This window comes from Panthera uncia, chromosome D1 (assembly GCF_023721935.1).
Source record: "Panthera uncia isolate 11264 chromosome D1, Puncia_PCG_1.0, whole genome shotgun sequence".
NCBI lineage: Eukaryota > Metazoa > Chordata > Mammalia > Carnivora > Felidae > Panthera > Panthera uncia.
The window spans coordinates 59262166-59287669 of record NC_064808.1 but is presented as its reverse complement, the minus strand read 5'-3'; the positions used below and the strand labels follow the sequence as shown (position 1 = coordinate 59287669).

At 47.5% G+C, this 25504-nt stretch overlaps 1 protein-coding gene across 1 annotated transcript in view; it reads left to right on the top strand.

Moving 5' to 3' along the window:
• The window catches only part of TENM4 (teneurin transmembrane protein 4), a 233189-nt gene that overhangs the window by 79087 nt on the left and 128598 nt on the right, over positions 1–25504 (top strand). The window contains exons 7-9 of the mRNA XM_049640560.1: positions 3306–3407; positions 5428–5622; positions 11458–11658. Coding sequence (XP_049496517.1) covers positions 3306–3407; positions 5428–5622; positions 11458–11658 — 498 coding nt within the window. The remainder of the gene's footprint in view (positions 1–3305; positions 3408–5427; positions 5623–11457; positions 11659–25504) is intronic.

Below are 25504 nucleotides of genomic sequence, written 5' to 3'. Positions count from 1 at the left end.
AGTGGAAGAAAAACTACAGACCTAAACATTTCGTCCAAAGGAAATATTTTCTAAATGTCTCCCTTCCACTTCCTTGTTGCTGTCGTAAAATTATTCCATGTCTCTTAAAACTTCTGCCTCCCCTGACACCAACAGCCTGGGGCAAATTTTGAAGGAAACAGGCTTCTATTCTGTCAGATTCAGCAAACAACACTATACTCAGTCACGGAAAATGTATTTTCCTCACCGTTTCACTATGAAGGCTTTTTGGCAGATGATTAACAGGTTTGTATCTCGCAGACTTCATAAATCAAAATCTAGACAGTGTGTAACACTTATCTGCAATTGATCTTGTTAAAAATGCAACTGGTAACTGTGGCAGTTTATTAAGAGGCATATTTTATACCCCTGGGTTTGAGAAGGACTGAACCAGAGAGTTTTAGAGCTGGGGGGATCTCTGAGATCATCCGGTTGAATTCTCTCAGTGGTAACAACAACATAGACTATGTGGCGTTTCAATAGGGGTGAATAACTTACCTTCAGTCCTGGGAGTAACTTAGCCTTTTCAAGAAATCAGGAAGGCTTGTCAGGAGAGGGGGCATTTGAGCTGGATTTGAAAGGACTAGGAGTTGCCATGCAGGGAAGCAAAAGAGGAACAAGTGGAAGGATGAGGAAACAGGTGCCGAAAGATCAAGTGACACGGCCAAGGTCCCATGGCCATTCAGTAGCAGAGCAGGACCCGGAAGCCAGGCCTCCTGCTTCTGCCCTGTGCCCCTTCTGCAGTGCCACGGGTGGAACCCACCCTCCCTCGTTGTACTGTCAACCGGTGGCTTCAGGTGAAAATAATCTGGCTGTAAACTTTATTCACAATTCTTATTTTTTAAAAGCATCTTCAGAATGAAAGTTCCCAAGTCATTCTCTGTAAAGACACTTATAACCTTAAGGCAGTAGGAACGTGGATTCTTCCAGGCAAAGTCAACAGAGAGCAGATGTGCCCAGGGCCCTGGCTTGTGAGCCTCGCTCTGCCGGGACCCGGACTACTTTGTGCTGCAGTGAGTCCAGGCAGACTGGACCTTCTTGTTCTTAACACTGCCCTTGTTAGCAGGGGGACATCGAGGGAACGGGATTTCCTACCCATTCACCAAAGGAACTACCCATTTGAACTCTTTTGCCAAACGTTTTTAAGTAGTTTGCAAGTTAATAATGGCAAACAGTTGGGAAGAGACCTGTCTGGGAAATGTACCACGCTAGGAGTTCCTCACCATCCCCCAACTTTTTCCCTAACCTATCCATATTTGGGTCATTCCTCAAGCCCACCTCCTCTGGGAAGCCTTCCCTGTCCTGGTTTTGTTCCTTATCAGTTCCCACTGCATTGGCCCTAAGTGCTTTTTCACATTTAAGGGTTCCTTGTCTGGACGTCTTTTCTGCACAGTTGCTCTCTTATGAATTGTAGACTCATAAAATTTTAGAACAGGGGGTAGTGCTAGGGGTCATCTCTGCCTTCACCTGCATTTCACATATGAAGGAGGTGAGGCCCAGAGAGGGGAGGGAAGTTGTTTTAGGCTCCCCAGCATGGTACTAGAAGAATGGACCCCAGAACCAGGTCTCTTTACCTCCAGGCAAAGCTGCTTCCATGCCCTGTACTGCTGCCTGGGTGACAACTGTCCTCTCGTTCTCCCAGTTAGGCTGCAGATTTCCTGTGGGCAAGACTCACGTCTTTTAGGCTGACATCTCATTTAACAGAGCCCTTAGTCTTGGCTTCATGACTTGTAGCTGTGAGCTAAGACAACAGGCTGAAACCCTTAACTCTGTCCCACCTTACCCTTCCTCTGCTTTCTATTCTGACTCACTCTGAGACCTTGGGTGAGTCACTGCCTTTCCTCTGGGTCTCAGTTTCCTTCAGTGTTAAATGAGAGCATTAGGCTGTGGTCTCTTGGATCCCTTTAAGCCCTGAAACTTCTGGAGTTTACTGCCTTCTAGCGGGGATCCTTTGCTGTCTTCAGGACCGGCCCCCCTGTGCCATAAATCTGTCACCTCATTCATCCCCCGGGCTCCTGCTGTGGAGTGAGTTCCTTCAAGGCCCAGATAGCACAGTATCATTGAAGAAGACCAGGCCTGGAGTCCTGGGTTCAAATCCTGCCTCCAGGACTCAGTGGCTTTGTGGTTCTCAGCAGGTTACTTCATCTTTCTCTGAGCCTCCTCTTTTTTCTTTTTTTAATAGGAATAACAATACACACTTGCAGATTTGGTGACAGTGAAATGATGAACTTTGTGGAAATACATGGCACAAAGAAGATATTCAGTATATAGTGGCTTCTTTCCTTTATTCCACATCCAGCATTATTGAGAAATAGGCTGTTCCAAATACACAGATTTTCTAGGTTAAAAGACTGGACTACCTGATGCTACAAAACGTTGACTATTTTTTTTGCTAAAACCTTTCTTAAATAAATGCCATATTTCTTTGTCACGTCACACAGAGTATACTAAAAGTAGTAGGAAGAGTTTGAGAAAATCATATCCCTGCAAAAGGTGGGCATGACAGCATATGCCAGGGATGCAGGGACAGCAGAGGGAGTACGAGAGAAAACTGTGCCTTTTGAAAGAACTTGGATGTCTTCCCTTGGCTTTTTTTTTTTTTTTTTTTTTGTCTCAATAAATGGGAAGCCATTCTGAAGGGTTTTAAGTAGGAGAGTGGCAGGATCAGATTGGTTTTCCGGAGATCACTCAGACTGCTGGGTGGTGACTGCGTGGGGTGGGGAGCAAGAGAGGAAACAGGAGACCAGCCAGGAGGCTGTTGTGTTAGCCCTGGGGAAGACACTGTGCACCCAGACCGATAGGTGAACAATCTGAGACGGGTAGAGACAGGTTTGCAAATGCCAGGAGCTTTATGAAAAAAAGAAGAAGAAAGTGAATGGAATATCAGCCCTTTAAGAGGAAAATGTAAAGCACAGCAAAGCATAAAGAAGACCGCAAGAACTTCCTGATGATACCCCGGCATCCACAGATAAGCACCACGAACAGCTTGCACTGTTGTCCCCAGTGTTTTTAGCTGAAGAATTTCTTATGCGTTTGTAGATACAAACTTGATATATAAAAACTTGGTTGCGGCAGACGTTTTCCAGGACACGTCTCTTAGTGTCATTTGAGATGCAATAAGAGTAAAACCAACACACATCATTTTTAACTCTGTTGGTTCTTTTCAGCGACTGGGCCAGAAGAGCTAGAACGTGTGGGCCCTGGTTCACCTGAGGTTTTGATACCTAGGCACTCGGTCTGGGTGAAGAAGTTTCTCTTTTCAACTCTCTCCCTCTCTCCTCCTCCAGAGTCGGTGGATAACTGCCCCAGCAACTGCTATGGCAACGGCGACTGCATCTCTGGGACCTGCCACTGCTTCTTGGGCTTCCTGGGCCCCGACTGTGGCAGAGGTGAGACCTGTGTATGCGTGTGTGCATGTAAGGCCCGCTCCCTCGGCCCCGTGGGGGGCTCACATCCTGCTTCTCGGAGAAAGCGCAGGACCCCAGATCACCTCCTGCCTCCCACAAAAAGGACCCCCCAGAGCCATTCTTTGGAAGCTCCAAGGGCAGGGGGTCTGCCGGCAGAGCTAAGGCCACATCAGCCCCATTGTCCACAAGGGCATGACTGGAGAGCTCAGGAGGGCCAGCCTTTACAAGGGCAGGTACAGTGAACTTCACGTCTGTTGCGGGGGCAGGGGAAGTGACAGTGAGGGTCTTTCAAAAAAGTTGATTTCCCTTTTGAGGAGTGATCAGCCTTTGCCAAGTGTCTTTGGTGCGTTTTTTTTTTTTGGGGGGGGGGGGGGCTTGTTTCACTTGTTTTTTGATTATTGAAGTATGGTTGACACGCACCAAGTGTCTTTTCTTTGCTGTGCACTCTGGCCTTGTGGCAGGGCCTGCATTAGTGCTCCATTGTTGCCAGAATCTTTGCAGGGACCACCGAGGGGAGAGACTCGGGAGGGAAGGATGCTTTTCTCCACACAGGACCCTAATGTTGCCTCATACTTGGGCACATACAGCCCTACTAACATGGCTTAAAGGCTACCCATGATACACCCTGTGCCCTTGGCCTCTGTTCCTGTTCTCAGAAGAATAAACGTGGCAAAGGCCAAAGGAGCTCTGTAGTCCTGAGGCTTTGGCGGTCCTCTGGGGAAACTAACACGGCTCCTTCCTCTGGGCTTCCCACCTCTTCACTCATTCAGCAGGCATTTGCTTAGTGCCCTCTAGGGCCTGTTCCTGTGCAAGGTGCTGGGGTTAGAGCACTGAGCAAGCCCCAGTCCCAGGAGCTCTCAGTCTGGTCGAGGAGACAGAAGAGTAAGTAGACGATGACAAAGCCATCATTAGTAAGTAAAACATGCTAGAGCAAGGTTAAATTGGGGAGCACCCATCAGCTGTCTCAGCTTGGACGCCATAAGGACCAGAAAAGGCCCCCTAGATGGGGTGCCATTGGAACCTGGACCTGATGCTTGAATAGTTGTTCATCAGAGGAAGGCAGAGATGGTTCTTCACCGTGCCCTACAAATAACAATACAGCGTGATGCTGTTTGGGGGATTCTTCTTATCCTTCCTGATGTGGAAGACACTCTGTTTGAGACAGCAGAGCTGCAGCCCTGAGGAACCACAGTGATTACCTGATCAGTGCCTTTAAAAGGAAAGAAGCAAGGCGGGGACCAGCAGAGGGTGGTGCAGAGAGAAGAGATGAGTCATTCCTTCTAACAAGAATTACTGTCTCATCCCATATGCACTTAAAGTTAAGAGTCACATATAAAACAGCCTTATTGCATCTTGGTAAGGCTGGTAGGTACTTACAGCACAATGCAGTATAATTTGTTTTTATATAGTGTCCTTCATACAGATGATCACAAAACACTTGACGCTAAGAGGCAGAATGGAAAGATAATACTTTAGAGAGCCAAGCTGGGCTCAGCTATTCTCTTGTGAGGTGTGTGGGGCTCAGGTGGAGCCTGAAAGGCAAGAAAAGCTGAGATTGACTGGGTTAGAGAGACAGTAGGTGGTGCTGCAGGTAGGGGGGCAGGGAGCAAAATGGAATGCTGTCAGGAGGGTGCCGGAGGAGAGACTGGGTCAGGCGGGAGGCCTAGCCGCTGTCTTTCCTGGTAAGACCAAGAAACAGATGGAAGCTTCCTGCATAAGGGTCCTGGTGACCACCGTGCTGCACCAGTAGTATGCGGGGATGGAGGAAAGCGGTGGTCACCGGGCACTAGCTCCCCCAGGCCCTTCACTGCACACCTTTGCCTACAGTTCCGGATGTGTTTAAATTACAGTGTAACAAAGCAAGAGACACGGACAGATGGGAATTGTAGCAAAGCACTTGAGGCTCTTGGTCAAGCCTGCAGGCCGAAGGGAGAAAGGGACAAAGGCAGGTGGGGTGTGCAGGGTGCTGATTCATGCCAGACTTCCTGTGCTGTCTCCCCAGCCTCCTGCCCCGTGCTGTGCAGTGGGAACGGCCAGTACATGAAGGGCAGGTGCCTGTGCCACAGCGGCTGGAAGGGCGCCGAGTGCGACGTGCCCACCAACCAGTGTATCGACGTGGCCTGCAGCAACCACGGCACCTGCATCATGGGCACCTGCATCTGCAATCCTGGCTACAAGGGCGAGAGCTGCGAGGAAGGTAGGACAGCGGGCGGATGGCCCAGCACCTTGCTCCAACACAGAGGTCAGTGCACAGCGCGGGGAGGGCCTTCGGGGAGCAGAGGAGAGCTCCCGGACAGCCCTGGGACCCCACCCCGAGCCAGGCCCCCATCAGCAGCAGGAATTAACCACATGGAAGAGGACGGGCAAATCAGAGTCCTAGGCAGCGAAAGGAAGAGAAGTGTCCTATGTGGAGCCCGTCCTATACACAAGGCTCTGTCCTAGAAGCCTTCTGTCATTTAACCTCAAACCCAACAGGGTAGGGTAATATCTCTGTTTTATACTTAGGGGAACCGAGACTCAGAGAGTCAGATGACCTGCCCAGGGTCACACAGCTGGTAGATGGCAAAGCTGGGTTTGAGCCCAGTGTTTCTGGTCCCTCAGCCCAGGTTCTTTCTCCTCCCCTTTAAGTTCATGTGCTCTGCATGTCTGTTAGAGACCTTCACACTCTGCCTTCTGTTAGCCCAGGCGTGTGTTGTGTGGCTCATAGATGCTCGTGAGTATGTCTCTTTCTTCCATAAAGTAAACTATGATTGTGTAGTGGAGGCTAGACAGTGAGCTATCGCTTTAACAGTGTTGCCATTTCTTTCCCAGGCAGTCTAACTTGGTGAGGTAAGTGAGCATTTTCGTCTCACAAATGAAGATCCCGGGGCCTAGGGAGAGGCAGTGGCAGGCCCATGGTCATGGAGCTCACCAGGGGTGGGCCCATCCATGGCCATGGAGCTAACTGGTGGCAGACCCAGTGTCATGGAGCTAACTGATGGTGGGCCTGTGGTCATGGAACTAACCGGTGGCAGGGCTGGGACCCACCCCATGTCTTACTACTTCAGAGCCCTCTTTCTTTTTTACTGCATGGGATTTCTAGATGAGAGGGGTCTTATTCACAAGCAATATAGGGTGGCTTGTAAAAGCACACGCTCTGGAACCAGATGTAGGTTTGAGTGCCGGCTGTGCCACAAACTAGCCTCACTTCCCTCATCAACAAAATGGGAATTCCTTCCTCAGAGGGCCATCATAAGGATTGAATTAAATGACCCATGTAAAGCACTTAGCTCAGTGTCTGACACATAATAAATGCCCCGTAAATGTTAGCTCTTATATTGTTAGTATTATTCTGGGGACAGTTGAAGCACATTTCCTGTTTCACCCCACTCACTTTATCCAAGGTCTTTTGGAAACGGGGGGATGTCGCTGTTGAAACTGGTGGACAAAGGCTAACGGCCCTCACTCCCACTGCCCACCATCTAGGGTGCTGGCATCTTCTTCCATGGATGGAGGAGGCTCCAAGGAGAGCTGGCCTTCTAACCCATTTGGGATTTAACACACAGGCCCCTCTCAAGGTATCATTTCTCTTAAAAAAGAAGCAAGCAAAGGAGAGCTGGTAGAATGGGCCCACTTTAAAGGAGTGGGGAACAGGAAGGGATTAGTGTCTGAAAAGCAGTGCCTCTCGGAGACAGGCTGCCTGTAAACCCCAAGTGTGCCTGGGGGTCCCGATTCAGACCTATTAACTTGGATTGGGGATTACTTTGGGCCGTCTGAGAGAGGAGGAGCGCCAGCCTCAGGAACAAAGCAACTTCCACTTTCTCGTCCTGACAACGATGACCTTCATCTGCTTTCCCTTCTTATTTTAGCCACTTGAGGTGAAGACCCGGAGAAGAAAAGAAAAACAAAGAGATTCCTCTTGAGGCTGTGGGGCCGCCCCCCTCCCCCAACCCCACCGTGTTATGTGGGCCAAGGAGGCAGATCGTCCTCCAGCTCAGCTGGCACTGGGCAGTGCCCCAGCGGGCAGGGTTACTTACAAAGAGGGAAAAAAGGTTGTTAAGCTCTTTGATGTACGTGATCTATTCGAAAAGAAGCGTTTTCACTCCTTTCTTTCCTGAGGAGGGCCATCTGGTTCTGATTCCCTTTATTATTTCTGTTTCTCTGCTGAAGCGTCATTGCAACGTCCTTGTGTTTATAATGGGGGCTTCTCGGGGTCTTCCCTGCCCTTCCCCCCCTGCCCCCCACTCCCCGCTGCTCTCTCTCCTCCTCCCTTTCACTGTGTTTATAAAACATCAGCTAACAAGCTTATTTTCTCCCCTCTCTCCTCCTTCTGAGGTTTATTGTCCCCTATTTTTTTTTAAAACCGCGCCGATAGGACGCTTGGAGGGAGTTGGGGGAGGGGAAGAAGAGACCACCTCAGGCCTTTTGCCGGGCAGAGTGAGACACTGTGTTGTGGTCCTGAAGAGTGGCTAATGGCTGGTGTGGTCACTGAAGCGGGGACCGTGTTAGGGGAAGAGTTGTGTTTGCAGCTCGTGCAGGCCTCATCATTTCATTAATGGGCTAAGCTTCTGCCAGAAATGTTGACTTGAATGCCAAGCTCTGCAGAGGAGAACAAATGTACCGTTTGGCCCCTCTTCCAAGCGGACACTGAGTTAGACTGTCTTCCACACAAAGTTCAGCCCACTTCCCTGCCAACTTCTCCCCTGCTCCTTTGGCATAGACCTCCCTAACCCCTGGCCAGCTGGCTCTTCCCGTGACACCCACCGCTCCCAGGGAAATAAGCGTCATTTGTGCAACTGCCCTGGTGGGATAGAAAGAAGACAACTTTAATCCCACCCGAGGGTTCTCATCAACCAGAGGCCCCAGAAAGCGAGAGCAGATCCAGAGTCTACAGAGGACATCTCTGGCAGAGCATCCCGGTGGCACAGATCGTGGCTGTGGACGTTGTCCTCCCTGCAGGGAGTTCGGCCAGTTCAGCCAAGAGGCCTTTCCTGGAGGTTCCGTCCTCCTCGAAACTCCCCTCACACGCCCCACCCACTTTTCCAGGTGGACCTTCAGAAGCAGTGACTACTGCCTGGAGGTAGTCCTTTCAGCAGTGCCTTCGTCCCCGCCCGGACCATCTTCTGAGAGCGTGGGATTGGTTTTGCTGGTTCCTGGGTCCCTGTCAGACTTATTGTGTCTGAGGAATGGGGCCGTGACGCCAAGGGCCTCTTGCTAAACTTGGCGCCCTCCCGGTTTGCTCGCTAACAGCGCAGATTTATAGATTCAACCTCGAGGGCGCCTCAGAGACTGCTTCAACCCGAAGCCTGGACCCAGGCGCTCGCAGAACGGGAAATACCTTTATAGGCCTCGGGATAGGAATTGCTGAGTCGTTTCCTGTCAAATTGGAAAGCTCTCTGGATCTAGGGAATTACCATAGTAGCCTAATGGGCCAGAATAATCCTTCTGAGGTTCTGAGATGTGAGGCTAGTCATGAAAATATATCACTATTATTATTTTTATGATTTTTAATTACCAGGAACTCCAACGGGTCATGCTTTAACCATTGTTAAGTAGTGTGCAGAGACTGCAAGAGAAGATTCTTTGCCTTCGTTTGGCTTTATTAATTCTCTACTTTGTTCTGTTTCTTTTCTTGTTTTATTTTGGTTTTGTTTCTATGTTTTGACCACTTATGTCCATATACACGTATGTGTATATTCTTGAACCAGTAAGATTACAGAGGAAATAGCAAGAGATGTGTACCAAGAAAGAGTGATTCCAATGTAAATCCCTCCACTTACCCTGTGTGATCTTGGGCAAGTTATTTAACCTCTCTGTGCTTTAATTTCCTCCTCTGTGAAATGAGGAGAGTAATGGTATCTATCTCAAAGAATTGTGGCTAAAGTTAAATGACATAATGTATATAGAAGGTTTAATAGCAAAATATGGCCCAGAAGAAGGACTACCTCAATACTGACTGTTATTATTATTGTTGTTGCTCTTGTTGTTCTCATAACTCTGTTTTTTAGCAAATGACTGCTCCTCCCTTCTGACTTTCTGATTTCTCATTTAGGCCGGTAAGGTGAAATCCCTTTTTAAAACCTATAAAGTAAAAGAACTGTCTTGACAAGCTGGTCCTCAAACATACATTCTGTTCCCAGAAGGTAGCCGTTTGTACGGTCTCTGTCCGTTTGTGTCTGACCCTTAACATCCACAGGCCAGGCTTCCCAGTCTTTTGCACCGAAGCCAAATATGTGGGGTTATGAAATTTAATTCGTAAATGAACGAAAAGCTTGTCTGAATCATAAATGAATAAAGTAAAAGCACCTCTGACCAGTCTGCCCACGTCACACTGCTGAATATCCTGACAGGATGGAAAAGTAACTTCTTGACAGTTTACAGTTCACTCAGTCCTTTCAAATCCTCGGTGTCCTCATGAGCGACCGAGGTGTCAATAGTTTTGACATGGGAATTTCAGAGGAGGTACAGGACTTGACACGGGTCATGGAACCATGACGTACGTAGGGCCTCAGAGGCCGGATGCCAGGTTCCTTCCTGTGGAGCATAGATAGGGCTTCCTCATGAGCTCCTTCCAGGAGGAAGCTGACCACACCCATCATAGTGCCGTTGACCCTTTTTCCAACCGCTGCATGTTGTAGCCCCTGCCAGGACACCACTGTCCCCTACAGTTGCAAGAGGAGTGGAATCTCCTGCCTTCCTAAAATAAAAGATCCAACAACTTTTTCATAACGTTGGACCAACCTTTGCCTACTCTTCTTTTGTTTTTCCTGTGCAGTGCTTTCTGGAAGATTAGAGGTCTCTGTTAACTTTGTGTAGCCCCGTAGCTAAAGCTTTGATTTAGGAAAATCAGCCGCAGGAGCAAATATTGGCTTCAGAATCAGACAGACGCGCCTTCAGATTCCTCTCTGGCAGGGTTAACTGTATGATTTGGCTTAAATTATTTGCCTCTGTGAGCCTCAATTTCCTCATCTGTACCTCACTGGGTTATGGAAGAAACTGAATCTGATATTATATGTAAAGCACTTCCTAGAGTGCGGGCACGGAGCAGGTCACCCATAATGTTATTCTCCTTTCTCTCTTCCTGGTTTGATCTCTTGAGACCACTTTGACCTTAGGCTCTAATAGCCCAGCAGGGGTTGCTTGGCTGTGAGCTACAGCTATATAGTTCACCCATTACATGAGGAGGATCTGTGCAAAGCTCCCACATGTAATTTTGAATAGTCGTTGAAATGTTTGCCCTCTGGCAAGTGAGGTTTGAAAGTTTGTGTCAGTCACAAGAACTTTGGCAAGATGATAAAATCTAATGGAATTTAAGTGCAAAATAAATTCTCTTTTAAATTAGGGAATCTCTTTTAGTCCCACATTCACGTTAAGACTGTATTATGAAGTGGTAAACAGTATTAGTTTATTTGACAAAGATTTCTTGAGGACCTATGTGCTAAGCACTGTTCTAGGAGGTGGATACACAGAAGTGAACAAAACAACGTCTTGTCTGCTAACTGGTGTAGTTATTACAGACGTAGCAGGCACGGGGCACCATGCTAACACTTGATAAATATTTCTTTTTTTTTTTTTTTTTAAGTAAACTCCACTCCCAACTTGGGGCTTGAACTCACAACCCTGAGATCAAGAGGTCACATGCTGGGTCTTGAACTCACAACCCTGAGATCAAGAGTCACATGCTGGGTCTTGAACTCACAACCCTGAGATCAAGAGTCACATGCTCTACCGACCGAGCCAGCCAGGCACCCGTCTTACTTATTTCTTACTCCATCACCCCAACAACAAACCAAGAAGTAGAGATTTGTATCCACCTTTTACAGGCAAGGGAACCGAGCCTCTGACTGGTAAACAGTCAGCCACCCATAGAGCCGGGAACCCAGGTCTACCAGTTGCTAAAATCCTTCCTCTTTACTGTATCAAGTGGCCTGTCCTCAGGAGATCTATGTCCTCTTACCAAGCCCTTCTACTACAAAGTGTAGTAGTTCACTTAAAGAAGCCTCACCTTTGCTGATCAGATGCTCACCTGTGTTCCCTTTGCTTTGTGTCACAGTGGACTGCATGGACCCCACGTGTTCAGGCCGGGGTGTCTGCGTGAGAGGCGAGTGCCACTGTTCCGTGGGATGGGGAGGCACCAACTGTGAGACGCCCAGAGCCACGTGCTTGGACCAGTGTTCAGGCCACGGAACCTTCTTCCCAGACACCGGCCTTTGCAGCTGTGACCCAAGCTGGACTGGACACGACTGTTCCATTGGTGAGTGTGGGGAGAAGGGCACAGCGTGGCTGGAGGAAGGGGCTTTCCGCTGTAACATGTTCACGGTTCGTGCCCTATTCTCTGTCAGTATTAGTGGTCTGACCCTGTTCTCTGTCATGTATTAGTGGGGTGACCTACATCTCTGCGTGCTTTTCTTCTTTCCCTGAACTCCATCCTTTGGCACCCGTACTTTTAGATGGGCAGAGGATTCAGAAACTAATCTTCACATCATTTAAACCCAGAGTCAAACCCTTGCCCTGTAACCATGTGAATTACAGTAATAGATTGAAATCTCATCTCCCATGTTATGGTGGTCATCCCTAGAGGCAGGGCCATGGGGAACAGCATGCCTGGTGAGATCTGCAGGGATGGGGCTTTAAAGGACTCAGGTCCCAGCTGCCGAACCCTTTAGTTTCACCCGTTCTTCAGGATGAAGTCTGAACTCAGTGTAGTATTTAAGGTTTTCTGTGACCTAGTCCCTACCTGCCATTGTGGCCAGATCCCTTGCTAGCCCGTAAGTTCCATGAAGATAACAAACATGTCTATTCACCCCACATGCCCAGGACTCAGCACAGGCTTGGCTCACTACAGCTGCTCAATAAATATTGATGAATGGATAATGAATGCGTGAGTAAATGTGTTTTTGGTTTTACTGTTTGGTGCATATGTAGAGGGTTTATACATATAACCTCCAAAGGATAATTCTATTGGCACCCTTCTGTCTGTAAGCACTTTATGATTTTTTAGACCCTTGGGGTGCCTGGGTGGCTCAATCAATTAAGCGTAGACCCTCTCAAAATGATGATTAAATGGCAATTTGTGAATTACCTAGCACAGTTTTGGTACATGGCAGGTGTGTTCACTTTTAATGTCTCATTTAAACAGTGGACACATGGGGCGCCTGGGTGGCTCAGTCAGTGGCGTGTCTGACTCTTGATTTCAGCTCAGGTCATTATCTCATGATTCGTGAGTTCAAGTCCTGCTTCAGGCTCCACACTATCAGCGGAGGGACTCTCTCTCTCTCTCCCCCTCTCTCTTCCCCTCCCCTGCTCACTCTCTCTGTCTCAAAAATAAAGAAACTTTAAAAAATAAACAGTGGACGCGTGAAAACCCCGTGAGAAAGGTATCATCGCCCCTGTGTGACTGATTTACAGAATACTTTACTCAATGAATACTTTTGAACACCTGCTGTGTACTAGGGACTCTTCTAATCAGAGATACAAAGAGATAAGAAAGTCCCCATCTTTGTCACACTTGCATTGAAGGACGAAAGGAGTGGAGACGACAAAGAAACAAATGAAGAGAAATAAACTGATGGAGAAGCTCAGGCACAGAACATTTTTAAGTAATCCTACCCAAGGACACACAGCTAAAAAGTGGCAGCATCTCTAGCTATGGTTTTTGTTTTTGTTTTTGTTTTTTTACTTAAATCGCTTTCTGTACCACACCACACTGTTTAAACCACGGGAAGCCCAAATGAGCTTATCGTGTTGTGTGTTAGCAGTCCCCTTTGTGATCAGGAAAGATGGTTGAGAACCTTTGGCAAAAATGAGATCCATGCAGCCTTTGTGCCTCTGGAATACTTTGAACTGCCTTGCCCCCTTGAATGGAGAATTGATGTTCAGTATGCAGTCTAAACTGGACTTTTTATCCTCGTTTGCAAAGCTCGTGTTAAGACGTGATTGCAAACGCAGATGCGCAGGGTCTTAGGAATAATTCTTTTTATATAGCTCTGTTTATAGCGATATAATAAATGGTCCTCTCAAAGCTACACTGGGTTGTATTGTTTGTTATGTGGCCACAAAGCTAATTTATGATAGGTATATAAGTGTCCATGCATTGTTAATCCCTGATGAAACGCCACAGCCTTTCACAGAGGTAGGTGTAACTTTGAGTGAGATCACTAAGTATTCTTCAGTTGGTCCCATAAAAGGAGACAGCAGACCCACTGCAAGGGACTTTAAATAGAATCGTGAGAGTTTGTCTTCCTCCACCGTGTGTACATCGCTCCCCATAACTGGTGTCAGTTGTGTGTAGCCTCTTGCGCATGGTCAGAGGAGTGATGAGAAGCGTCCCTGATCCCAGCAAACCTTGGTCCAAACGCTGACCCCCCCTATGTACTAGTTCTAGCTTCGGGCAAGTTCCTTCACCTCCCTATGCTGTAAAATGGAGGTGGTTAACAGGGCCTACCTTCTGGGGTTACTATTTGGAAAATTATTGTGTGGTGAATTGTTTAAGATGTTATTAAAAACTCACTTGTCATGCTACTCGGCTCGTAATATGGGCTCAGTAAATGTTAGCTGCTATTACAATTATGATTAAAACAGCCATTGATGAGAGCCCTCGATATTAATGAAGACATTTGATAGAGGCAAGAAGAAATATGCCCTTTCAGAAATGTGGATTATAGTTTCTAAATCTCTAACCTGCAGCTGACTGAAACAGTGTCACGACTGCCACCAGGCCAGGAATTTTGAAGATGGCTTCAAAAGTACCGTCTCCCCTGGCGATAGCAAATAACAATTTGTGTTTGCCGAGTACTTCACAGCATACAGAGATAATTTCTCTCTCTCTGTCTCTGTCTCTGTCTCTCTCTCATACACACACACACACACACACACACACACACAGGACAACAGCCCGTAGGCAGGGTGGCCAGCTATGACATCATCCCCATTCTTACCTTGAGGCTCAGGGGGTTGCAGACTTGCCTAAGGCACGCTGGTGCCCTATGAGGCTGGCAGCCCAAGTTCAGCCTGGGAGCCCAGGCCCAGCCCGCTTCCTGGTATTCTGTGCTGCCTCTCCACAGGCCACTGTCCCTCCTCAGCGGTCACCTCCCCTCCAGAAACCAGTCTGAAGTCTAGTGGAAGTACTTTGAAGGTGGTTTTCTCCCTGGCAACCCTGCTTTGTATAGGCAGTACCTGCCTGAGCTCAGTCCTGGCTCTGCCATGTGCTAACTGGATGACCTTGGCAAGGTACTGGCTTTTCTTGACTTCAGCTTCCTTATCTGCAAATGGGATAATAACAGTGTCTACCTCAAAGGTTATGTGACCATTAAATTATACAATGTGTGCACGCACGTAGAAGAGTGTCTAGATAGAGCGAGCACTTGGTATCTTTCTCCTACCTCCCTTCCAAGGGCACTTGCACTGAGTGGAAGCTGTTTGAAAGCTGTTGAGTGTTGGCCGTGAAGCAAAGCAAGAGATGCCTTATTGACTGGGTGGTGCTGGAGCCGAGGGACCGCCTCTGCGCTAGGGGAATTAGCTACATGGTGGTGGGACAGGCACTGGTCTTTCAGAAAATCTGCTCCCCGCTAGTACGATGGCTGCAGCAAGTTGCAGTTAGTTTCCTTCAAGGTGTTGCAGGACTCTTTACCACAGTATGTGGGATTCATTGTCTTGCTCCCTCAAAGAATGAAGAGGTGGACACAAAATGAGCATCGCATCGGCAAAATTTTATTAGAGTATAAGATCAGGAAGAAAGAATAGTAGGAAAGCTCTCTTTACAGAGGGGGGACGTTAGGACGTGAATGCCTGTGACAGCAGGCAAGGGTCCTTGTCATAAGGTTTTGGTCAGCCTTCCCCTACCCCCTGTTCCCTCTCAGGTCCCACCCTTATTGGCCTAATAGCTCTAGGTGCTGGGTGGTCCATTCCTGATTGGCTCAGTTCCGCTGTATGAGTGGTGGCCTAAGGCCATGCTTGGGTCTTTTGTCAAATTCCTGAGGGAAGCCTGAGGGGGAATGGGTGAGATCTGTTACATTCTTAAGAGGAACCTTATGCTTGAGGAAGTTTGCTGTGGTCAGACACTCCCAGCATTATTCCAAAATAGATGTTTTTCCCCACCCAGGAACCTCAGGTCCTAATGTTCCCCTCTGGGCCTACTTTATTCTGTCGTCTTCTACCATAAAGGTAAAATCACCTACAGGATTGTTGTAAGGATTGTTGTAAGGATTCAGTGACAAAGTGTAGGTATGGTGGTCGGCACCGTGTCTGGCCCAAGTCAGACACCTGTCGAGAGGCAGCTCTCCTCGTGTGGTGTTATTTGCCCCTGGTGTGGCCAGGCTGGCACAGATACTGCCCAGAGCCTTCCCATCAGGAGCCGCAGGCCTGCAGCCCGTCCTAAGTGCTCCTCATAGTGTCGGCACGAACTATGGGTTGTGAAGTTGGCAGAAATCACCAAATGGCCCTCATAGGAAGGAAAAGGTGTCTCACTGGCCCAGAGAACGAGACTTAATGAAAGCATCTGAAATCGACACGCCCCGCACTCCACGACCAGCCTGTGATGAAATGTGAGCCGACAAAGTTCCCCAGCACTTTGGTTACCGTTTGTGGAAACAGTGAAGTCCGATTTTACACAAGTATTTACTCAGGCCCCTGAGTTCCCAGTAGCTTGGCTTCCAATCTCATCTCAGAACCTCCTCCCCAAATCTTGCCTCATTCAAGTGATCTTCCTTCCTGACAAACAGTGTAAGACAATTGTTGGGACGAATGCCTGTGGCCCACCTTCAGCACACCTGTGTCCTCAACTCCGGGCGCAGCAGGACTTGGCTTCTCTGGTCTCTGGGGGATGGTGGTAGTGGTGATGGTGATGGTGATTGCCAGTGCTGTGGTTTAACAGAGGGTTAAAGAGCTGGGAAGATGAAATGACTTGTCCAGAGTAAATCAGTTTAGCAGTGGCAGAGTGTGAATTAAAGCTAAGTCCTCAGCTCTTGCCTCAAGCCCCCTTTCCATCCAAAGGTGTTTCCTTATCAGTGATCTTATCTTTTTTCCTGATAAGCCACAGGATGGAGCATCACTTAAAGAGCCACCCATTTCTTAGGGCTTACCATGTACCAAACCAACTGAACTAAGTGTATTACAACCATTATCTTCATTAAGGTTCTACAAACCCCTGTGGAAGAAAGTATTACTAGTTCCATTTTCCAGGTAAGGAAACTGAAGCTCAGAAAAGTTCAATTCCTTGCCAGTTTCCCCCCACCAGTGAGTGGCAGAGTCCAGATTCACACGGATATGGCTCTAGGGCCTCTGCCAAGCTCTGTGGTATACTGAGCAATGTATTATCATCGAGCCTTTCTCTTGCCAAGCGTGACCTCCATGAGGTCAGGGTTTGCCAGTATCCCTACTGCAGGGCCTGTCTTGGGTTAGGTTCTCGATGATTACTCGATGACTTACCCAGTGACACATCAAAGAAAAAGCTATTGGCTCTGCCCAGGAAGATCCCAGCACACTACCAGTCTAATCTGTTCTCTCAGGACCCTCCTCCCCACCCCAGTGCGCCCCCACACCTCCATACACACACACACATGCATGCACTAAGGGCTAAAACCAAATCCCTGGGCTCCTTCTTTGTCTCTTTCCAGACCTAGCTCATGTTAGTTTCGTGTGCCGTGCCGGCCGGCCGGAACCCCTCCTGGACAGGAGCTGGCATCATTTCACCTCCTTCAGGCCATCTTCCCCAGGGAGCAGCCACGCTGGGCTGGATGCCTCATCAGCTTTTGCATAAAATGGGCCCACTCAGCAGCCTTGCTGAGCAGAATGACTCTCCCACCTCCCCCATATGCTTTAGCTGGCTTTTCATCCTCTTGGCTTTGAGCTGCCTTAGAAAAGGGAAGGAATTTAACCTCTCTGAGACCGTCCTTACAATTGGAAGAGTCTACCTTTCTTTCAGAGCCTCAGGACTTCTAAAGAGGATTTCAAACTCTGTAACATTTTCCAGGATACCATTTCAAATGTGGTCACTTAGACTCATCGTTTGCCCCTCTGTTGGCTCTCCCTCGGGTCTTCCTTCCCCTCCACCCCAGCCCAGTAGCCTCCGTCCTCAGCCTCATAAATTCATTCCTCATTTCCACTGCTCTGTGAGCCCTCTCCAATCTTATCTTCCATAAATGACTTTTATTTGAGAGGGCCCTCTCACTGCATTTTATCCCTTTGGGTTGCTGGCTCATAGAAGCGATACATGGCAGAGATTCTGCCTGTGAAATGCCCATGCTGGTGGTTTATGATTCTTATCATTTCACTGCAATTGAGTTTCATGGAAGAACAGGTAGAGATCTTTTAGAGATTCTGTGGTACAGGTTTGGAGGTAGCATATGCGGTCAGAAAGAATTGCATGGGATTTAGAGTGGGACCAAGCTAGAGGTCTGGATAAGGTTTGGATAAGACTGAGCTTATCCAAAGAATATGGCTAATGGTACCTGCTTTGCAGGGTTGTTTTTTAAATTAGCTTTAATACATATGTATAATATGCCTAGCATGGTGCTGGCACTCAGTAAGCACTCAATAAATAGTGTGTATTTAAAATGCATGATTAAATCTAAATTATCCAAATAGTCCCTTAGACTCTTGCAAATATAAGTCTGAGGACAGTTTATATAGTGAAGGTTTAGAGCCAGACCTGGATTTGAGTCTATGTAGCCTTGAACAACTTTGCTTTCTCTCAGAGGCTCAGTTTCCTTGTGGTTTCTGACTCTTTACCACCAGCTCCCATCACTGGTCATTGAGTCTAGATGAAGTTATTAATGTGCTGACATATTTATCCCCGAACAACAGCACAAGGGCCAAACAGCATTAGCATCAGCTTCCATAATGAGCTTTCTGAGCTCAATTCCAGAGTGGAATACAGCCTCACAGAGAGAGCATCCCAGAACAGCTCCAGATCTGCACCTGCCCCTGACAGGCACAGATATCCACCTCATTCACTTATGACCCTTTTAGGCCTCCCTGTGTGCTGGGCGCTGTTCTGGGCACCCAGGATCAGGGAACCTCACCCACTCGGGAAGTGACACCTAGTTAAGAGCTCTGACTGACGTATGTGCATGGGGTTTGGGAGCACAAGGGCAGGAGCAGTGAGCTCAGCCAGAAGATGCTGGGGCCAGAAGCTGAGACAGTCTTTCCCAGGGAGGAGACTTGTGAGCCAGAACACGAGAGGGGCAGGGGAAGTGCAGGCAGATGGAAAAGCATGTGTGAAGTACACAGATATGCAGGAATGGCATCTGGAAAATCTTTTCTCTGACCGGAGACTCAGAGCTCTGGGGCGAGGGAGCAGGGGTGGGGGGTGGGGGGCGGTTAGTTGGGCCAGAAAGGTAGGCAGGGTCCAAACCTGGGGTCTACTGAATGCCTTGCTGCAAATCTCGGATTAAAAAAATTTCCAATGCACAGTGAAGATTTCTCTCTCAGACTCCATGTCAGGGCTCTTTCTTTAGCTCTCTCAGCCCATCCTGGCCTAGGTTCCTTCGCTTAGGGCGGACCTTTTAGAATTCAAACTCAGATCCTCTGAGCTGCCAGTTGCCTCTCTATTACTCTCTTCCCCTACCAAAAAGACAAGCTAACCACGAAGCATAGTTAACAACAAATATGACTGGAAAGATAGGGAACAGAGACGCTCTGTTATCAAATTAAGTCACAGTTGACAGCAAAATAAGCCCAGTGTTTAAAAAATAATAATAATAAGTCGAAAGTAGTAACAGGGTTAAAAAAATTAAAGCTCTAAATATAGCATTTGCATTAGTGCTAAATTTTGAAAATGGTAATTCAATTTTATTTACGAGGCAAATATAATTACATTTAAATTTGAGGGAACAGAATTTGATTCTTATTAATGACAGAAAGACTGAGTGAGATGCTTTAATGCCAGAGAAATTGTCTTCTGTTCATGGATGGGAGAGAAAATTACATTCAGCGCGGAGCATTCTCCCCGCTACAGGTCTCGTGTGTATAGCCGGAATTGTTCTCTCTCTGAGAAGCATTAGCTTCTCAGCCCAGAAAGCACAGCACCGACATCCAATTAAACATCAAAAGGAAATGATCAGGCCGGGCTATTTCTGTATAGGTATGTTACAGGAAGAGGAACCCGAGGTTAGAATTTCAGCCGAGGCATAATATCCATTGAGACTTGACATTTCCTGTACCCCTTCCCAACAGCAAGTGGTAGCCTGAAATCAAAGTTCAGAATAATAAATATCTGAGAGATTGACACTGAGGCAGAGAAGGAAGAGAAGGCGTTGGAAGGAAGCAGAGAAGAGCCCACCAGTTGTCTGGGAAGTAGCATGCAGTTTCAGACACAATGAGATGGTCGGTTCCTAACATTTAATCAAAGACTGGGAAATTGGGCCCAGACAGGCGTAGTACTAAATAGTGCCAGAGCTAAAGGTTGATAAACCAGGAGCTGGCAGCTTTGTAATTTAGTAGAATTTCCCCTGACAGCCCCAGAACATTTTCTATCAGAATTGGAGCTCTTCAGTATGTAAATATAAGCCCTCCTGAAACTGGGCTTCAGAATCAGGTTTCTGTTTGGACGCCCAAGCCGATGGCTTGTACACAATCTCCGGTTGTCTTCCTGAATCAAACCGCTGGTACATAACTTGTAATTTTAAAATAATAACTGCTCTCTGAATGGAGATTTTATTTACGTTTTACAGAGCTTCTTCATGTATATGCTTCATGGTTTATTCAGACAACAAATAAGAATCTTGTGACACTGTAGATCGTATTGTTCCCAGGGAATCAGGGTTCAGAGAGCCGGGGGGACTTGCCCAGAGACGTCTGGGAAAACAAGGATTCAAATCCAGCTGTCTCGGACTTCAGGGCCCGTATTTATCCTCTACATAACTGTGCCATTGGCCATTTCCAAGGTTTATGCTGATCCCATTGATGACTCAGGTATGAGGTTCACAAGGTATCAGTTCATTGGATACCGGTGCCAAGAACCATGTAAACTGGCACTACTACAAGGGTTCAAGGAAAAGAGTGATTGCTTTCGGCCGGGGTGATCGGGGGGCTTCTTGGAGGATAGCAGGATTTAAGGTGGGTGATGGAGGTGGGTTTGAGTTGGCAGAGATGGAAGGAAGAGACAAGCACCTTGCAGCATCCCATTGTAGAAGTCAGAGATTTGCAACATGCACAGAGATGCGACAGCACGTGGCATGTCCAGGGAAGACCTGTAGTTTGGAGTGGCTTTGCTTAGGATATTGGTGGCAGTAGTGAGAGGGAGAAGAGGTGAGCGAAGTTAGCAGGCATCCAGTCGTGAATGGCCTCAGAAGAGTTTAGGTTTTATCTGTCGGTGGGAGCCACTGAAAAGTTTTAAGCAGAAGTGTGACATGTGAGGTTTGATTTTGGAAAGCATACTCTAACACTGGCATGCAGTTGGAGGCGCCAGGAGGACATCTAGGTGGATGTGTCCAGGAGCCAGGTAGACAGGTGGGCACGTGATCGGGTGGAGAGATGGGCCTTTCATAAAGGATAGCAGGGCCGGGGGTCTCTGGGAAGAGGACCGAACATCACTGTCTCTTCAGTTCATCCAGTTGGGCCCTTTTGTGGGGTGTAGGTAGTGTTCCAGCCCTGGCCAAAACCCCACATCCTGGCATGTTCTGTGGCTTCTGTGCTCACCAGCCCTTTCCTGCCTTGTTATCCTTCTGCAAAGTCAGACCCTATTTGGAGGCCTCCCCCAAGCTCAGTTTGAACTCCTCCAATCAGGACACCTGATACCCTCCAATTAAGATGACTGGCAGTGGCTTACTACTTCCTGTGATAGGTGCTTCATGAAGCTTGAAATTCTGGTCCTGGGAGAATAGGTGTGGAGCGTGCTATGCACCAACATCCTGGAATCTACTTTCCTGCTTGGTTTGAAAGCTTCCCGAGCTCCTCCAGTGAGGTGAAAGGCCATGTGGTTTCCAAGGCTCATTAGCTTTCCTCCAACTAGATCTGTGGGATGGAGCCGTGGCTGGGAGCAGCGCTGACCCTCTGGTGATAGAGATGGAAGTTGAAAAGCACGGGAGAGTGGCTTGGGTTTGGCCTCAATGTCAAGGGGACACTAATTACTGTAAGGAAGTCGAAGGCTCCTTTCCTGTACCTTCCTCCCCTTCTGGCTGCTTCTTGAAACCTGCACTGAGACTAAAAAGCCATATTCCCAATTTAGTGAGAAAAGGAGGAAGGGGGGGGGGGTGCAACATCGAAACCTTTTGTTCAAAATATAGAGATATCTGCCTACGGGAGAGAAAGGTACCTTGTAATTACCCTACTGTGTGCTGGGCATGGTGGCAGCCTCGTGCTCCTTTACACATATGGGTAGACTTCAGTTCCTTGAGCCTAGGGATAATTTAATATAATTTCTGAATCCCCAGCCTCTAGGAGTATCTGGCACATAGTAGGTGCTCAGTATGTTTTTATATATTTTTTTTAACATTTATTTATTCTTGAGACAGAGAGAGACAGAGCATGAACGGGGGAGGGGCAGAGAGAGAGGGAGACACAGAATCGGAAGCAGGCTCCAGGCTCTGAGCTGTCAGCACAGAGCCTGACGCGGGGCTCGAACTCACAGACCGCGAGATCATGACCTGAGCCGAAGTCGGACGCTCAACCGACTGAGCCACCCAGGCGCCCCAGTATGTTTTTAAATCACGTTCAGGATTCTGGCAGCTAGGTATCATTATTGTCATTTTCTAAATGACAAAGAGAAGGCTCAGAGGGGTGCTACAGTTGTTTCCCATAGCTGAGAAGTAGCAGAGGAGGCCCTTATACTAGCTTCTGTGAATCCCAGCCTCTGTTCTGTGCAAAATGGTAGAACCTTGACGCAGTCAGAAGATACATTTCCTGTGTAAGACTCACTGGGGAATGTAGAGATCAATCTGGTGACGGGAGGGCTCTGGAGGCAAGACAGACTAATTACCCTGATAAAGAAAGGTTCGTGTCAAGTGCTTTGGGAAGGCAGGAGGTGAAACTCTTGCCAGATGGAACACTAGAAGGAGGCTTCAAAGAGGAGGAGCCAGAACTCAAAGCCAATGTAGAGTTGAACGTTTGAAGATAGAGGTAAAAGGGGAACCCAGACCACGGAAACAGCTTGTACAGAGGCACAGAGGAGGGGCCACAGTGTGTGGTAAGGCCCCGCTTCAGCCATTTGTCTAGCTGGCCCCTTATGTGACTATTTCCTAAGTCAGCCATTAAGTTCTTGCTCAAACACTGACACGCATGTCCCTGTGGGACGACAGACAAGGCACTCCTCTCTTCCGGCCCTTCATTTTCCTGTCTACAGAATGGCTAGGGCATCTCTGAAGTGTCTTCTTATGCTCTTATCACAAAAACTGGTCCTCTAAGTTTTTCTCCTTGTTTTCTCTCTTACCCCTAAACCCACCTGAGGGAAATGCCCTGGTCAGAAGCAGGCCACTTCCTGCCCAGCTCCAACACCCTCCTTCTCCATCATTTTCCCCTAGTCCCATGGTCCTTCACCTCCAGCTGTTCTCCTTCATCACTCACAGCTCCCTTGTCTCTACCTCTGTCCATATCCACCTTGCAAAACCCAGGCCCATCCCAGCCACTCACCATCCCTCAGCTTACAGCCTGCTTCTGAGCACTGGAAGCCAAACCACCTCATGCTCATGATCTTTAGCCTCTCCTGGGCCCTTCCAGCTGCATCCTTCTTATACTTTGGGAGTTATTGCTCTTGTTCCCCGAAAGGGCTCTTTAAATGTCCACCTCTTTCCGTCAGCAGAGATTCTGACCTCACTGAGAACACTGAAGCCATTGGTAAAGTGCTTTACCATTATCCTGGCCTGTCCCTTAAACAGGTCCTGGCCTACATAACCCTCCCCAGAAGATGAGGTGCCCACAAAGAGCTGTCCCTCAGATTATGCTCCAAATCTAGTCCTCTCTAGCTGCTCAGAGGTGCCTCGGTTGTTCACATCATCCCCTTGCTCTCCCCAGGATCATTAAACTCTCCCTTCTCCTGGATCTTTCTAGCACATAAACATGATATAGTTGCCATACAGTGTTTACTCTATAAAAGATGTGTATGATACTAGGCACATTGTAAGGTGTCCATTTAAGCCTCACAGATGAACCTGAGATATTAGTGTATAAACCCTATTTTGCAGAAGAGAAAGCTGAGGCAGAGAAAGGTGGAGTAACTTGTCCAAGTCACACAATTGGATGGCTGGATGCATGGATGATAGCTGGATGGATGGATGGATGGATGGATGGATGAGTGATGGATAGATGGATGATGGATGGGCGGACGTATGGATGATAGATGGATGGACGGATGGATGGATGGATGGATGGATGAACGGACAGACAGGCTGATGGCCTAGTGACTGGATAGATGATTAGATGATTGGGTGGATTGTATAGATGGATGGACAGATGGGCATATGGAAGGCGAACAAACAGATAAACAGACAAACAAAAGGAAAAGTACTTAATATGGTAAACACTGGGTCAGGGTGAGGAAGGAGACTCTGACTGATCTCAGAGATCCTGTATTCTAGCTGGGGCAATGATCTAAAATATGTAACTAACAGTCATTGAAATGTGTCACGTTGCAACTGAGGTTTCAGCTCAACTCGGTCACACAAGTCACAGACCAAAGAGCTGTGTTAATCATAGCCACCTGTCATTCTAGCTAAGTTACCTTTGAGCCAGTCACTTAATCCCTCCAAGCTGTTTCCCCAGCTATGATACAGTAATGAAAATACCATTGCAGGGCCATTGTGAGGATTTAATGAGATATTATTTGTGGGCCACCGGCAAGGCTTCTACATTTTCTCCTTATTTCTGCTTCAATAGTGTGGCTTAGACTTAACGTGTACCAGAATTTCAGAGAAATTCCTGAGCTGTGCACTAATTCCGAAGAGCTAGTGATAAAACAGAAAATCCTAGCAGGAATCATTTAAAATTATTTAACCCTCTATTAAAATTTCTTAAGGGCATTCTAAGAACCTCAAGGCCTAAGCAAAATAGAACAATTTTCCCTATTATCCCTTTTAGTGCTAAATACGGACTTATTAAAGGACTTTCCAGGAGGTCACATGGGGCCAAGACTCTGTTTCACCTGCCTCTGTTCCTTGCTCAGCAGGAAAGCCCACAGATCCTTGGGCAGCGACCCTTGCATTCCTCACTTGTGGCAATTCTGAGCATCTTTCCAAGTCGCAGAAATTTTATGAGAAAAATATATGTAAGTCTGTCCCTTTAGGGGAACGCCACAGCTTCCCGTACCAGCTATTTTAATGAACAGGATTGTAAAATAAGTCCAGACAAATTAAAACATAGCTGTGCTAGGTCCCAGGCTTCATCCAGGCTCGTATAGGGATTAACATTTAATGAGAGGAGCCTGGAGCAGCTTTTTCCCTTATGTATACACTTTGGGGCACAATTAACCAATAGCCAAACCTGCTATCTTTCCCTACCCTTTTCACTTCTTCCTCACGTGCCTACTCACTTCCACATCATGGAAGGAGAATGGGTGTGACATGGGAAGCAGTAGGAAGAAAGGTGTGCATGAGAGTGTAAGGACTGAGGCCCTTTAAGATTACAGAGTTCTCAGTCAGAGATTGCAGCTGAGTTTCTAAGAAAGTTAGGCACAAAGGGGACTGAGCCCCTGTGCAAATATATCTAACTAAATAACTCTTGTACAATATGACCCTGAGACAGAGTCAAGCCCAAGTAATTTAACACCGCTTCCGTGAAGTTTTGTTTTTTGGGGTTTTTTTTATTCATCTGTTTTTTCAACAAATATTTGTTGAAATCTCATGTTGTGCCATGCCTGGTGCTTGCTGCGGGGGAACCAAGATGAGAAAAAGCTAAAGCCTGCCATTAGGTGAGCTGTTGGTCTGGAGAAAAGACAGGCATGTACAGGGGTGAGGCAAGGCAGAGGTGCAGAAGGGAAGAGCTATAGGCATGGCTTTCCCTCAGAGAAGAGCTAATGTGTTCTTGGGCCTGGCCTGGTTCATCTCCAAGATCCTGTATGCTTCAGTCAAGAACTTTACAGGCTTAGAATCAAAATTGTAAGACAGCTTGGGATTTTCATGTGATTTCAAGAGGAAGCCAAGGCTGTAAATACAAACGGCTTCTTCCTGGGT